The sequence below is a fragment of the Oryza glaberrima genome, chromosome 11 (assembly GCF_000147395.1).
Source record: "Oryza glaberrima chromosome 11, OglaRS2, whole genome shotgun sequence".
NCBI lineage: Eukaryota > Viridiplantae > Streptophyta > Magnoliopsida > Poales > Poaceae > Oryza > Oryza glaberrima.
The window spans coordinates 7,228,954-7,242,866 of record NC_068336.1 but is presented as its reverse complement, the minus strand read 5'-3'; the positions used below and the strand labels follow the sequence as shown (position 1 = coordinate 7,242,866).

Sequence of the window (13,913 nt, the reverse complement as noted above, 5' to 3'; positions counted from 1 at the left end):
GGGAAAGAAGGACTTGCTAGGCAGCAACCCGTGCAAAATCTAATGTCTGTGAGCTCGTCCTCACAAGTCCCGACCCCACTCCACTCTGGTGGGAGCTCAAATAAACAAAACAATTGCTTTGGATAGGGCTTTATTCAACAAAAACAAACTAATTCCTTCCCTCTAATATTGATTTCCCCCTCTGTATTATGTGTATATATTTTAAGGCTCATTCTAAACATAGGACTTCTTTTTTTAATTTCTGTCTGTACATAAAGCAAACTATTTCATAGATGATCCTTGCTTTTTCAACAACCTTTCGTTCAATTAATTAACAAATGGTTTTTTTTTCAAAAAGAAAGAGATTATCTTAGGCATTGATATATACAAATCAACCCTAATAAAAAAAATCCCCAGGAGATCTAACAAACACACAACGCACCAAACTTTAGGTCTGTGGTAGTACTACTCATCACCAATCAGCTGCCACACATGCATGGCTAGCTAGCTGCATCTTGTTGATCCTTCAAGCATCAATCACCTACCGATTTACCAACCCATCCCTGTCCTACCACACACATTCAATACATCCTCCCCCAAAAAAGTACACAACACACAATCAACAACACAACCTAAAAGTACAAAACACCAACAAATTGCAAACAACCAAACAAATCGCAATGCATCATATCATTGCATAATCACAACAACACACCACTAATCTAAAGCAAAGTGAAAAAGAAAAGGAGACACTAGCAACTTAGCTTAGCTTAGCTAGTGCAAGAAGAAGAAGAGGTGCAATGGCGAGCCCCATGCACGCGCGGAGGGCGAAGCTGAAGAGCCAGCTGGCGTCGGCCAAGGCCAAGCTCAAGCACCATGTCACGCCGCGCCGCCTCCTCCTCCTCTCCGCCGCCGCCGCCTCCGCCTTCCTCCTCCTCCTCACCCTCCGCACCCTCTCCGCCGCCGCCGCCAACACCTCCTCGCCGGCGCCCGTCGTCGTCCACCGCTCGCAGCAGCAGCAGCGGGACGATCAGTGTGACCGTGTCCCGGCGGGCGTGGCGGAGGCGCTGGTCCACTACGCGACGTCGAACGCGACGGCGTGGGGGCGGGGGAGGAGGAGGTCCGCCGAGGAGGTGGCGGCGACGGCGCGGGCGGTGTCGCGGCGGGCGCCGTGCAACCTGCTCGTGTTCGGGCTCGGCCACGGCGCCGCGCTCTGGGCGGCGCTCAACCACGGCGGCCGCACGGTGTTCCTCGAGGAGGACGACGCGCTGGTGTCCGGCGCCAGCCCGGCCAGCCTCGCCATCGAGGCCTACCGCGTCGCCTACCTCGCCAGCGCCGCCGACGCCGACGAGCTCCTCGCCCTACGCGACTCCGAGCACTGCACCGGCGCCGCCGCCACCCAGCTCTCGCCGGGCCACTTCGACCGCTCGCCGTGCAAGCTCGCCGTGCGCGGCCTCCCCGCGGCGTTCTACGAGGCGGAGTGGGACGTGATCGTGGTCGACGCGCACGCGCCGCCGCCGCCGACGACGACGGCGATGATGGGCGCGATATACACCGCGGCGGTGGCGGCGCGGGCGCGGCGGCCGGCGGCGGAGACGGAGACGGACGTGGTGGTGCACGACGTGGACAAGCCGGTGCAGGACAGGTTCTCGACGGCGTTCCTGTGCGGCGGCTACCTCAAGGAGGAGGTTGGCAACCTCAGGCGATTCGCCATCCCTAGCCACAAGGAAGGAATGCCATTTTGCCCTTGAAATATTTTATTATCATTGGGTAAATATATACCATTTTACCAGTAATTAAACACATATTAGTAGCATATGCATATTTAAATATTTGTATAGGATTTATGTTAGAGGAAACAATAACATATTTGTAGATTTCTTCTTCTGCTTCTTTGTGTTCCTTTTTGTTGCCATGGTTTTTCTCAAATCTCAACTCTTGATGATAACTTGAAATGGGGACAACATTTCGGAATTTCAAATTCACTGTCGAATTTGAAGTAACTATGAGTTAATGACATTTTTATGATCTAGGATTCATTTTGGTTTTAGCAGTAATGTGCTAATATTATCTTTGTTTTTTTAATATATGACATCATTGACTTTTTTGACCAGCGTTTGACTATTTATCTTATTTAAAATTCTTTATGCAAATATAAAAATTATTGAAGTCATGCTTGAAGAATATTTGATGATAAATCAAGTCACAATAATAATTACATAATTTTTTTTGGATATAACAATCATAAGTATCTCAAATTGCTAACGATGTCATATATTAAAAGAATGGGGGGAGTAACATTTTAAGTGACTATGTGTCGAATTTCAAACAATTGGAAGCTGATTTTTTTTTTTGAGGACTATTGGGAGCTGATTGAGAATGCTTCTGCCAGAGAAGGGAAACAATTGGCAAAAAGGGAAGCATGAGCTCTCGCGCTTCCCTTCTTGCCAATTGGTAGGATTCGGTAGGCTTCAGTAGAGTTTGATGAAACTCGAGCAAAATTCACGAATTTTGGTGATTCGACAGGGATTGCATTCCGAACCCATTCAACTTGTAAACCCTTCATATAGAATATTGACAAAAGATGCTTATGTCTACTGGTGAATTTTGTTTCACCTATTATTTCGAGTTCCCAACTTTTTCCCTTGAAGAAAAAAAATTATGATTATGCATTTATCTAGCAGCAACACGAACAATTAATCCCCTAATTCGATAGACACAAGCATTATTGAATGTTTTCTCATCACAAAATACTACAGAAGCTGATACAAAGATTTGAGAACTGAAAGGTCTGCTTCAGAAGAAAAATGCCCAACATGTAGAGAAATTTAAAAAGGAGAGGAGTGAAATTCAAGGGAAGAATCTGAACCACATGAACCAACAACTAGCAGACTCCGATGTACCAACACATTTTGTTTCTTCCAGTGATTGTCTCATCAGGGAAAAAAATGTCACAGGGGAAGACGACTGATCTTGACATTGCATCACTACATTTTTCTCAACAAAAGCTTCTTGAATATAGAATTTCAGAACCTTGGAAATGGCTACGCATTTTAGCAGCCTAAATGGATCTAGAGGAAGGTACTTACAATGTGAAGATGGAAGTTCTGAATTCAGCTTTTCTTTTTTTTTCCTCTTCTGAAGATTAGAGATAGAAGCATCACATACCATTGCTTGAACAGGATGTTAGGAACTCCTGAGGTTGAGCTGCAAACACCAATTGTAGTTTCTCTTCCGGTTTCCAGGCAGAATGAAGGAAAACATGCTGTTACAGTTTTCTGCATTGTTTCCAGCTTCAAGGAACCCCACTACAAATTCCTTCTTATATCAAACAAAAGTAGGCAGGAACTCTGCCATTCAATTAAGGAAAAGGAAAGTAAAGAATGCACAGTTTATTTTTTTTAGATAATGGAAGTTTTATTAAGACTCAGTTAAATACACCAAGATGATATATTCCAACTGAGTCCACCCCCGGCCTCTGCATAGAATGCACACAGCCAAAAAACTGGACAAAGAATGCACAGTTTATATAAGACCCTTGCAAGAAGAAAAACAAGAGAAATAAGAGGATGAAAAGTTTATACAAGCCCGTCTAGCAACACCAGATGCAGATGGCATGGGTTAGAACAGCCATAACTAGGGGAAAGACCACAGAAGCTTGGTGAAACAAGAATTCAGGCAAGAATAAAGGCCAGTCTACGCTTTCGGATATCCCTGGCACTCTGTTTGGCCTCCTCTTGCGCAGTGCTGCTCATACTTTGTAACTGTAAGATGTACCTATCCATGACTCAATGTTGTCGAAATTTCTTCTTAGTTGCTCCGGCATGATCTGGATCTCTCACTGCCATCAGTCAAGAATTTCAGGTTCAAAGGACAACCTGTCATTTGAAATAATGTCCATGCCCAAACTCTCGTATTGTATCGACATTTCAGGTTTGATCTTGATCTGTAGAAAAAACGGCAATCAAATGACCTGACACTTTTAACATATCTGCACTTTTAAGTGATCATGTTATTTTCAGCTACTTCATCACGTTTTAAAGCAATTACCCTTTTGAAGAAGCTCTGTACTCTGTGCAAGAATGCAGCCCTGCCATTCCTCAACTGGAACTTGGAAAAGTTGGGATCTTTAGCTTGAACACACCTAAATGTCACAACTATTTCTTCTTGTTAAGGCGTGCTTTGCGCACGGCTGCTTGGATGTTCCTGTCATGCTCCTTGAGCATCTCCTCTATGTTTCCTTCTGGTGTAACCAGTGAACCAGAGTGATGCGTTCTGTTCTTAACCCTACAGCTCTGGAGAGATAAAAGCAAAACAAAAAAAATGACTACTGTTAGTTAAGAGATAAATGGTTTGGTCTTTAAATCAAAACAGCCAAATTATCAATTTAATTTGTTACATAAAATCAAAATCAATATGTATACAGAGACGACGAATTGATGCCCGTACAACATATTACACAACATCTCAACTCTCAGCAGAAAATTATAGTCTGTATGTCACAGTCAGCAAGTAAAGATTGTAGTAGAATATCAAATCATTGTACTATGACTCTTGAGACACAGTCCATCTTTTATTTAAAATTTCTGTAAACTATAAGTTTTGTTCACTTGTGGAACACTCTTGCAACAATACCTTACAACATATATATCAGTAGCAACACTAACAAACAGGCAATGACACTAAACCTTACATGAGGGATGTCCTTTAAGCTGATATTCTTATGTGCTTTTCATCTGACCAGACTGATGCTTTTGTTGACCAACCAAAGTTATATTAAAAAAGAATTAACATTTGCAGAAGTACCATCCTTACCCCAGTCTGGCCCTTCTCTCCCAGGTCGTTCTTGGGAGAACCATGCGTCTTATTCATTACATCAGTTGGTTCAGGTTGAAGCAAGTCTGAGCTCCTTGTCGTCAAGATAGTGGAATATGCTATCCGCACAGAGTTGTACTTACATCCAGGTACTTCACGACCGTCATTGAATCATCCCTGTTGTTCCATGTGGTGTTAAGTCCAGGAGATCGCACCCTTGTAGCTAATGTCCGTGGATCACCTTGCAGGTGGAGATTTCCACTGATATATGTATGTTTCTGCACGATGATAAAGCTTGGTGAGTTAACCTCTAGTGCTTATTTTGAGCTAATGTATAGGAGATGATTAGTAGCGTCAAATATATGAAGATGTTCCATCAAGCATGAGCATGTATAATTGGAGAGCAGCACATCTTATCAAAGTTTCTGCATATAACAATGATCATCAAGAAAAATTTCTTGTACTCACCTTTTTTTTTTTGGGAATACGCAAGGAGCGCATCTTTGTATTAAGAAGGAATAAAAGTTATTTACAGGAAATTAGGAAAAGAAGGAGCACATCTTTGTACTCACCTTTGGTTGGATAGAGCCATTACCACGATTTATTCTAACGTTCTCTCTTCCAGGTCTAACAGATCCTCCAACCTTTCTTTGCCTACAGAAACGTGACAGAATTTCAGAATCGACTAATAGTTCTTCTCAATTACATCCTCCTTGAAGAATAAAAGGTTGGGAAACACATACCTACTAGCTTCCTCTAGCTTGAGTCTTGCATCGTATTCTTTGCTCGGTGGAAACTTTGGTAAGCTTGAAGGGCTGCAAGCAAGTGGCTTTCTTCTGAAAAACTAAAGTTTGTGATACATGGTTAAGTGCTGTGATGCAATGTTCTCCTAAAAGAAGGCTATGAAAAACCAGACATATAATGAAATCGCGGTAGACCAAGACATAATAACTTGTTGAACCATGTGAGTTGTATTGGCATGATACTGGGGAAAACTACTTCTGGACCAGTTTAGCATTTTTGCAGGCACTAATTTGCTGGTACTAGGCGGTCAGTACAATATTTCCTCTAACAAGCTAGATACCAAATCAACTTTGAAAAATGTCTGGTTTCCACAACAAGTTGGCAATCCAGTACACACAGAATTCAACCTAAAATATAGAAAATATGCCTTCAATTGACATCATTTTGTTACTTCTGACTAGATCTATGCATCGTTTTAGGTATTCCAAAAATGGAAAATCATTTTGTAATGATCATTAGATCAAGTTAAAACAGCCGGGAAGAAGGCTGCGTGTATGCTGTACACCTTGTGAAGGTATGCAGCCGGCCCTCAAAACCACTCGCTAATGAAATCGAATTCTTATACATAAGTGGCTTAAGACCAAAACAAACTAAACAACAGTTAGGAATCAATCTGTTGTAGACCTGTTGGATGCCTGCCTTGTTCTGCCTTTATGTACTGGGCCAGCAAGGCCACGTAATGCTGATTTCTTAGGCCATGACAAATTCCAACTCAAGAAATGTGCCTTGATTAACCCCAAATAATATTTTCATAAAAAAAGGACAAGTCTTTCCTGGGGTAGCCAAAAACTTCGTGTTGTACCGTAGTAAATTACAGAACACTGCACTGCAACCAATAATCAATTTGAGGGTACTAACTTACGTCACTCTGGAGAGTCGAGGCAGCTGTTCCACGAGCTTCTGGTTCTAATGCAAGCAAATTATCTAGAAGAACTATAGCTGGCTGAGGGAAATGTTTGAAATTATCTGCAATACACCGCCTATACTGGCGAGAGGGCTTGAACATCCCTGTCTGGGGCACGTTCAGTTTCTGCCAGTACTCATCAGAGGGTGATCCACAGAGCTTGAAGATCTTGTGAATTTGCTCTACCTAGGAATGCATTGTTGGAGAACACCATGATATAAAATGACATAAGGTACTATACTAAATGTAATAGACTAATAGTTGTATGTATACCTCAGTTCTTCCTGGCATGATTGGCTTGCTAGCAAGCAATTCTGCCAGAATGCACCCAGTACTCCACATATCCACAGAAACTCCATACTTAGTGGCACCAAGCAGAAGTTCCGGTGGCCTGTACCACAATGTTGCAACACGGCTTGTGAGTGGTTGCTGATTGTTAGGATCATAAAATGTTGCTAGACCAAAGTCTGCAATCTTCAAGACACCATTGCTGTCAATCAAGAGGTTGGAACCCTTCAAGTCTCGATGAAGAACTCCATTGCTGTGGCAGTGATCAAGGCCACTAAGCAATTGTTGCATCAAGCACTTTACCTGAAATTAATGAGAAAGGGGAACAGTTAAAATTCTTGTCTGCCAAGTGGTTAACTGAAAAACTAGTATCACAATCACCTGTGGTTCAGTGAACTTGAGGCCTGGAGTTGCAGCAAGACCAGTAAGGTCATGTTCCATGTATTCAAATACAAGATACAAACTTGTTGAAACAGGAGATGCTATGATCCCTTCCAACTTTATGACATTCGGATGATTCAGTTTCCGAAGAACAAGTATTTCTCTTGCCATAAAGCGCACACTTTCAGGATCCAAATTGACAAACCGCACCTTCTTGAGAGCAACAATCTTGCCTGTTTTAAGATCTCGAGCTTTGTACACACTACTATAAGTTCCTTCTCCAATCTGAAATAGAAAAGAAGTGATACAATAGTAATTAGGGATGGTTAAAGAAATTAGCATTAACAAGCACAAATATCAAAATTTTCCAATGAGTAACTTGTATTGTATCATCAACTTGACTACACACCTTGCCTAATTTCTCAAATGATTCTGCACGACGAGGGAACCAGCCTTGCACTGCCTCAGGGGCCACCTTCATGAGCCAATCTGGCCATACAGTATTCACATGTTCACTTGGGAACTGCTTAGGCACATTGGCAGCATTTAGCTCCAACTTCTTTCCGTATCTTCCGATTATGCCACTGTGTCCACTAGTAATCCAGATTTTCAGTCGATGATGTGCACTCAATTTTTTAGAATGATCCGACGACAGAACTGACTTCTCTCCATCCTCCAAAATGTTATTAGAATTGCGACCATTTTCTTTCGACTGGATAGCGACAACTTCTGTATTTCCATCATTGCGCAATACATTGTCTACAGCTGCAGTGTCACCTTCACTTGATGGTCTGAAGAACTTGTATAAACACTTGAACTTGCTTGAAGTGGTTTCACTTTGCAAAGTGGCACCATCATCATGTTTAGGACATTTGGAACAAAGTTGATCTATAAGCCCATGTAATGCCCTTCCACTTGATCGAAGGAATTGTACGTGCACTTCACTTTGCAGTGGTTTCCTGGTGAATGTCTTCATCCAGCAACAAACAAGCAGGGCCTGAAGCCCTGATCTTCTGAATGTAACAAGAGCCTTGATATTATTCTAAGTTGACATGATTTCGTCAACTCTGGATGAGAGTTTCAGGTATTCCTGCTTTGCAGATTGTGATGTGATGCAAATACCTGTACGAACATTTCCCCAAAATTTTAGAGCAAAACAATTGTCATCAATCATCATTATTTAGATAAACATGAAAGTAGAAAAAAATTAGTGACAGAAGTTGGTTCCAGAAAAGCTATAAAAAAAAAGATCTACAGAAACAAAATGTGACCAACTGACCATAGGTTGAATGCAATTTCCATCCATCCCACCAACCATGCAAAACCATATCTGTGCATTTCTGAATCTAAAAGGTTCTTGAAAATTGAGGCAAATTTTTTTCTTGACATCAATAAAACATGATATTTTACACTAATCTTTCCGTTGAAATTTTGAAGCAAAATAATTGTAAGCAAATTCAGTACAAAAATGTTTGGTGCGAGATCTGCTCGGAAAAATGATACAGCACAACAGACACCAACAAAAACAGTATCCTACACAAAATAGTGGAAAAAGCTATAATTCATTTGACAACTAGTGATAAAAGAATGTACTTTTGGGGATGCACATCAAGAACAATTATCAAGACCTGAATTCCTTCGCCTTCCTTTTCCTTTCAAGAAAATATAATGGATGAACAAATCTAACAATTTTCCCCACCTTCCTCTCTCTCCGTTCTAATCCTCCAATGGAGGAGAGAAAGGCGGGGATAACTATGAGAAATGAATATGGAATCCTAAAACAAGGGGCTGCTTTTTGCAATGCATTTCTCAGGACTTCTTTCTCTTTCCTTTCCTTTTCCTATCCCCACTCTAACTGAACTATAGAAGGGCAGGCAAAAATCTTAAAGATACTTTGCAAAATGTAGTAGAGAAAATGAGTGGAGGAGAGGATTTCTCGAGAGCTAAAGTTAGCCAGTGTGGGTTTTTTTTTTTCTTTGCTCAGTTTCCTTTTTCGTTTTGAACAAAACTCTCCCCATTTTCATAAATGGATAGATGCAGTGGTTGAATAAGCAAATCATGGAAGGAGTATTGACAGAAATTACAGAAGATTACCGAGGACTCACTATGGTTTCTCCACATAATCGCGCTGACAACTCTGAGGAATGGTGATGCACTGGGCTTTGTAGTCATATCCTCAACCACCAGGCCACGCTGATCCATTGAAGATTATTCAGATAAAGTCCTCTGAGGCTCTGACAGCAACCAAGGAAAGGATGCTGCCACTCGCGTGCATAAAACTGTAGCACATTTGCGACGCAGCTCAAAGGTTCATTCAGACCAACCCAACCCCATTGGCAATCCGGCATCACACCTCCATCTCCAACACTGCGACGTGCACAGAACACCTGAACAATGGTCAATGGACACGCCAAACCTGTCCTGTTTTGCCCAGCTGCAGCCGAAGGGACAAACACGTCTAAAATCTGACTAATTTATTCCTTCACGGCCATTGCAGAGGCACCAGGATGGGTGGGGTTCGGCTGAATGGCTGAGATGGCGATGCCATTCATTCATCCCTCTCAGGCATTTCCTCAAACACCTTGTGCCCACGGCCTCCGGCTCCAAGGCAAAACACCTCAGCGGCCACCCACCCACAGAGAGGATCGCAGACATCTCTCGCGGCTGAGGAAATTCCAGCAGAAAATCATCTCCACACGAGTGCTGCAGAGCACAGAGGAGAATCCATGGCCAGCTTCTCGTCTCGCCACGTCGCCTCCCGCGTTGAATTTGAACGTGGGAGGGAGCGCGCGTTTTCGCGTGGACAGCAGCGTATAAATGTGTCCTCTTCTCTTCCCCACAAAATACAAATCCTCCTCCCCTTTTATCCCCATCCTGTGGCCATGGCCGCGCCACTCCACTCCACCACCCCCTCCCCCTCCTCCTCCTCAAACCCTAACCCCACTCTCCTCCTCCTCCACTCCCTCCCATCCCCATGGCGTCCATCACCACCACCGCCGCCGCAGCCGCAGCCGCCTCCTCCTTCCTCCACCGCCGCCGCGCCCTCGCCGCGGCCGCCTCGCCGCCGCCGCCGCGCGCCACCGCCACCCTGCGGCACCACCACATACAGCACCACCAGAGGGTCGTCGGTTGCCGCGCGGCGGAGGTGTCGGCGGCGGCGGCGGAGGAGGAGGCGAGCGGGGATGGGAACTGGGTGCCGGTGGTGCCGCTGGCGGCGCTGCCGCGGGGGGAGCGGCGGGTGATCGTGCAGGACGGGGAGGAGATCCTGCTGCTGTGGTACAAGGAGCAGGTATACGCCGTCGAGAATCGATCCCCCGCCGAGGGCGCCTACACCGAGGGCCTCCTCAACGCCAAGCTCACCCAGGTCCTCCTCCTCCTTCCTCCCAATTGCGCTACTATTCATACAACATAGTATACTCCCTACTACTACTACTCCAACTTATCTTGTGTAATGTCTTGTAGACTAATTTCCTATTCCCAATTTTTCTGATCCGCGAAAGCCAGAAGTTGATAGATTTTGATCTCACCAATCACATATAGAGGCATTTTATTTTGGTATATTCTGACATAATATGAACAATCCAATTGAGCATAATTGGCACAAACATAGACATATTGTAGCTCACGTAAGTAATTTTTTTTAACTACAGTTCTCGTATGTAATGGATTAAATTTCTTCATGTCAAAGGGATGGTGGTCAATGTATTGATACTAGGTGGTACTCCGCGCTTTGCTGCGGGATTCATGTATGAGTATATGTTAAATATTGTCGAAATGATGAAAGTTGAAATGTTGAGAAAATAATGTGAGGAAGATGATTCAACATATACTTGTCGATCTCTATAATATAATATTATAGATGATGCGTTATGCTTGCATGGGATTTAAAATAAGCTAGAATAGTAGTAATTGCTAGTGAGTGAAGATGTGGCATGCTTGCATGGGTTTTTAAATGGGCTAGAATAGTAATTGCTAGTGGGTGATGACATGGCATGCTTGCATGTTGAGCTTTAGCTTCTAATAATTGTTAGTGGGTACCAACTATATAGAAAGTATAGATACATAGTAATGTCATGGGATGCCTGTAAGTAGCGCCAATTTTCATATGGAAAAACATATCATAGAAAAATGAAATTGGAAATTCCGTACATTCCACCGACTTCTTTTGCGTGTGGCCAGAACGTTAAGTTCACATGATTCTTATTAAAACATGGATTTGATTCACCAAATGTATCTTTGCTGTATACTTTTCGATAGATATAGCGCAACCCCAAGTTAACACCTAATTCCCCTGGACCCCCGGAGATGGAGAACCCTAATGCTATATGCAATAAAAATGGCTGAGGACCTTGTTCTTGTTAGGGTGTCAAGAATATGAATTGTTTGGAGTAGCGACAAAATCAATTTACTTGGGGAGGTATTGTCTAGTGAGCTTTTTTCTTTAGATATAGATATTGTCTAGTTAGCCGAGAGAACGTACATGGATTCTTTTGAAACGAACTTTTAATTTGTACATCCTTTTTCTTTTGCTTAGTTATCTGGCTTTCTGTCATATGTTCATTAGCACCCTTTTATTAAAAAAATATCGAAACATGATATGGATCACGTGTGACAACCAGGAGCAATAGATGATGCAACAATTTTGAGGTTCTGTAGGAATGCTAGGAATGAAATACCCAATTTGTCAAGTGTGCTGCACTTCCCTTGCTGAGGCCTTGGGCTATAAATTTGAACAGTTAAAATTGTTGTTTAAATTTATGTTTGTTTTGTTTGTACAAGATGAAAATTAAGCGTGTGCATGAATGTGATCTTAGGAAAATAGCTATGTTCGTAATCATTTCGTTTACTAGTGGAGTTAGTATGAAGTTATACTAGTTTTGCAAAGTTCTCTTACAAATCTGAAACACTGTGAGTTAGCCTTCTTTTGACCATATGAACTTGGAAACTAATCTCTATCACTTGAAGATTATTAATCTTTCACAATATTTTCGTATTTCAAATTTGTTGACAAGAGTAAGTGTTCACTTCTTTTCATTTGACTTCGTTGGACATCACTTGCTTGAAAATGAGATCATTCCAGTTCCTTTCTCAAAGATGTAACCTTTATATTGTTTGTCTTTCAGGACGGCTGCATTGTTTGCCCAACAACAGATAGTACATTTGATCTTCGTACTGGTGAAATAAAGGAATGGTATCCCAACAACCCTGTTTTAAGGGCTCTTACACCTGCATTGAGAAAACTATTCGTGTACCCTGTGAAAATCGATGGGGAGAATATATACATCAGTATCAAGGGGGCTGTTACCTCCGGTGGATCCGCAGAGATTATATTCAGTGGGAAAGCACAACCTGGATTTACTGCATCCGATGTCAATATCGAAGAGGTTTCACTCCTTTCTTCCTTACTTTTTCTCTGAAACTGTAGATCATATCTATGCTTTGCTTTGGTCCTTCCTCTGAAACTCAGATGAATCCAACTTCAGTATACTCCATTGTCTGCAAAATTTCACAGAGCTTTTTTTCAGATAGAAATCTGGTCTGTATATCACTCTACCAAAAAAAAATCACTGAGCTATTTACCAGAATATAATCCTCTGTTTTACATTTTTCAGGTGAGAATGGTGATTGATGAGGATGTCGGAGGTTTTGGTTTCACTAATAAGAATGAACTAATTAATGGGAAAGCCGCTATAATTGGCTTTCTCTTGTTAATAGACTTTGAACTTTTAACTGGGAAAGGCCTTCTCAAGGGGACTGGTTTATTGGACTTCATATATGCAATCTCAAGAGCTTTCAGCTCATAAGGATGCTTCTTCTTTGGTGTAGAATGTTGTCCATGTACATCACTCATGTAAGTCTAGATTTTATTTCTACATACCTTTGTATTTCATGTTATGTTTGTCTCTGTTTTAAGTACAGTGTAAGATATATTTTCCATAATCCCTCATGAAACATCTGAAGGTGTATATATTCTTCCTTCAAAAAGGGTATAAATATTTACCACTGCACATTTAGAATGGTAGGCTGTTCAAACGCGATTATCTACGAAAAAAAAGTGCCACATCCAACATGCAGAACACGCACTAATAACTTGATCAGTTTTCAGATATTTGGAGTAAAAATGGATGGGAAGCAAATCAGGAAAGCAGATGGTAAGTTGGTAACATAGAACATGTGATGGGAATCAACGAAGTGGATGTAATACTGTACGTAGAAAAACTTTGATGTAGTTCTCATATGTAGTCTGAGCTTGTAACTGTACTCATGCTGCAAATAGGCTGGTTTCTAAGAACTTGGAGAGAAATCCTTGTGAACAATGAGAAAGTTCATTAAGGTACTTTGTTTTGATCAGACACATTGTTCATTTTTAATCAAAGAAAATAGTGAAATTGTACTGTACATCAGTGGAACTTAATCATGCAAACAGCAAACTTTGACCCAATCCTAAAGAACAAGTTCTTTCTACACCTTATTCAATAGAGCTAGAAAAAAAAACATACAATGGGCTTGTTTTGTTTCAATGCTCATATGGGCTGATTACCTAGATGAGTGAGACCATACAACCTCTGAAATCTGAAGTCTGAACCTCTTTGATGCCAGCCCAAATGTTCTGTTCTTTCCTGTGTTTGGGCCTGTATTCTGCCTTTCTGACATCTTCACCATTTGCTTATTTCCACATTTTAACTCCATATTTTGTTTTCTTTATCATTTTAGTTTCCTTAAATATGTCAAGTGGTTTGCA

The 13,913-nt window shown here is 42.0% G+C and overlaps 3 protein-coding genes across 7 annotated transcripts; 2 read left to right on the top strand and 1 right to left on the bottom strand.

Moving 5' to 3' along the window:
* The first annotated feature begins 594 nt into the window (after positions 1-594).
* Positions 595-1,866, top strand: LOC127754498 (glucuronoxylan 4-O-methyltransferase 2-like). Its single transcript, XM_052280055.1, has one exon. It carries the CDS (start codon positions 780-782, stop codon positions 1,728-1,730), a length of 951 nt encoding a protein of 316 aa, XP_052136015.1. The 5' UTR covers positions 595-779; the 3' UTR covers positions 1,731-1,866.
* A 3,033-nt stretch (positions 1,867-4,899) lies between these two features.
* On the bottom strand, positions 4,900-9,939 carry LOC127754497 (probable serine/threonine-protein kinase At1g54610). Of its 4 annotated transcripts, none has more exons than XM_052280054.1 (8): positions 9,266-9,939; positions 7,581-8,293; positions 7,172-7,456; positions 6,776-7,093; positions 6,461-6,688; positions 5,538-5,638; positions 5,367-5,448; positions 4,900-5,072 (listed from the first exon to the last, which is right to left on the bottom strand). In XM_052280054.1, exons 2-8 carry the CDS (start codon positions 8,145-8,147, stop codon positions 4,914-4,916), a joined length of 1,740 nt encoding a protein of 579 aa, XP_052136014.1. In that variant the 5' UTR covers positions 8,148-8,293; positions 9,266-9,939; the 3' UTR covers positions 4,900-4,913. The 4 variants fall into 4 exon arrangements, with proteins under 4 accessions (XP_052136014.1, XP_052136013.1, XP_052136011.1 ...); XM_052280053.1 differs by having other exon boundaries at positions 9,277-9,939; XM_052280051.1 differs by lacking the exon at positions 9,266-9,939 and adding an exon at positions 8,765-9,089.
* Positions 9,940-10,059: 120 nt separating this feature from the next.
* LOC127754499 (uncharacterized) lies at positions 10,060-13,522 on the top strand. 2 transcript variants are annotated; one of them, XM_052280057.1, is made up of 4 exons: positions 10,060-10,535; positions 12,295-12,555; positions 12,784-13,022; positions 13,278-13,522. In XM_052280057.1, exons 1-3 carry the CDS (start codon positions 10,146-10,148, stop codon positions 12,973-12,975), a joined length of 843 nt encoding a protein of 280 aa, XP_052136017.1. In that variant the 5' UTR covers positions 10,060-10,145; the 3' UTR covers positions 12,976-13,022; positions 13,278-13,522. The 2 variants fall into 2 exon arrangements, with proteins under 2 accessions (XP_052136017.1, XP_052136016.1); XM_052280056.1 differs by having other exon boundaries at positions 13,271-13,522.
* Positions 13,523-13,913: the final 391 nt, after the last annotated feature.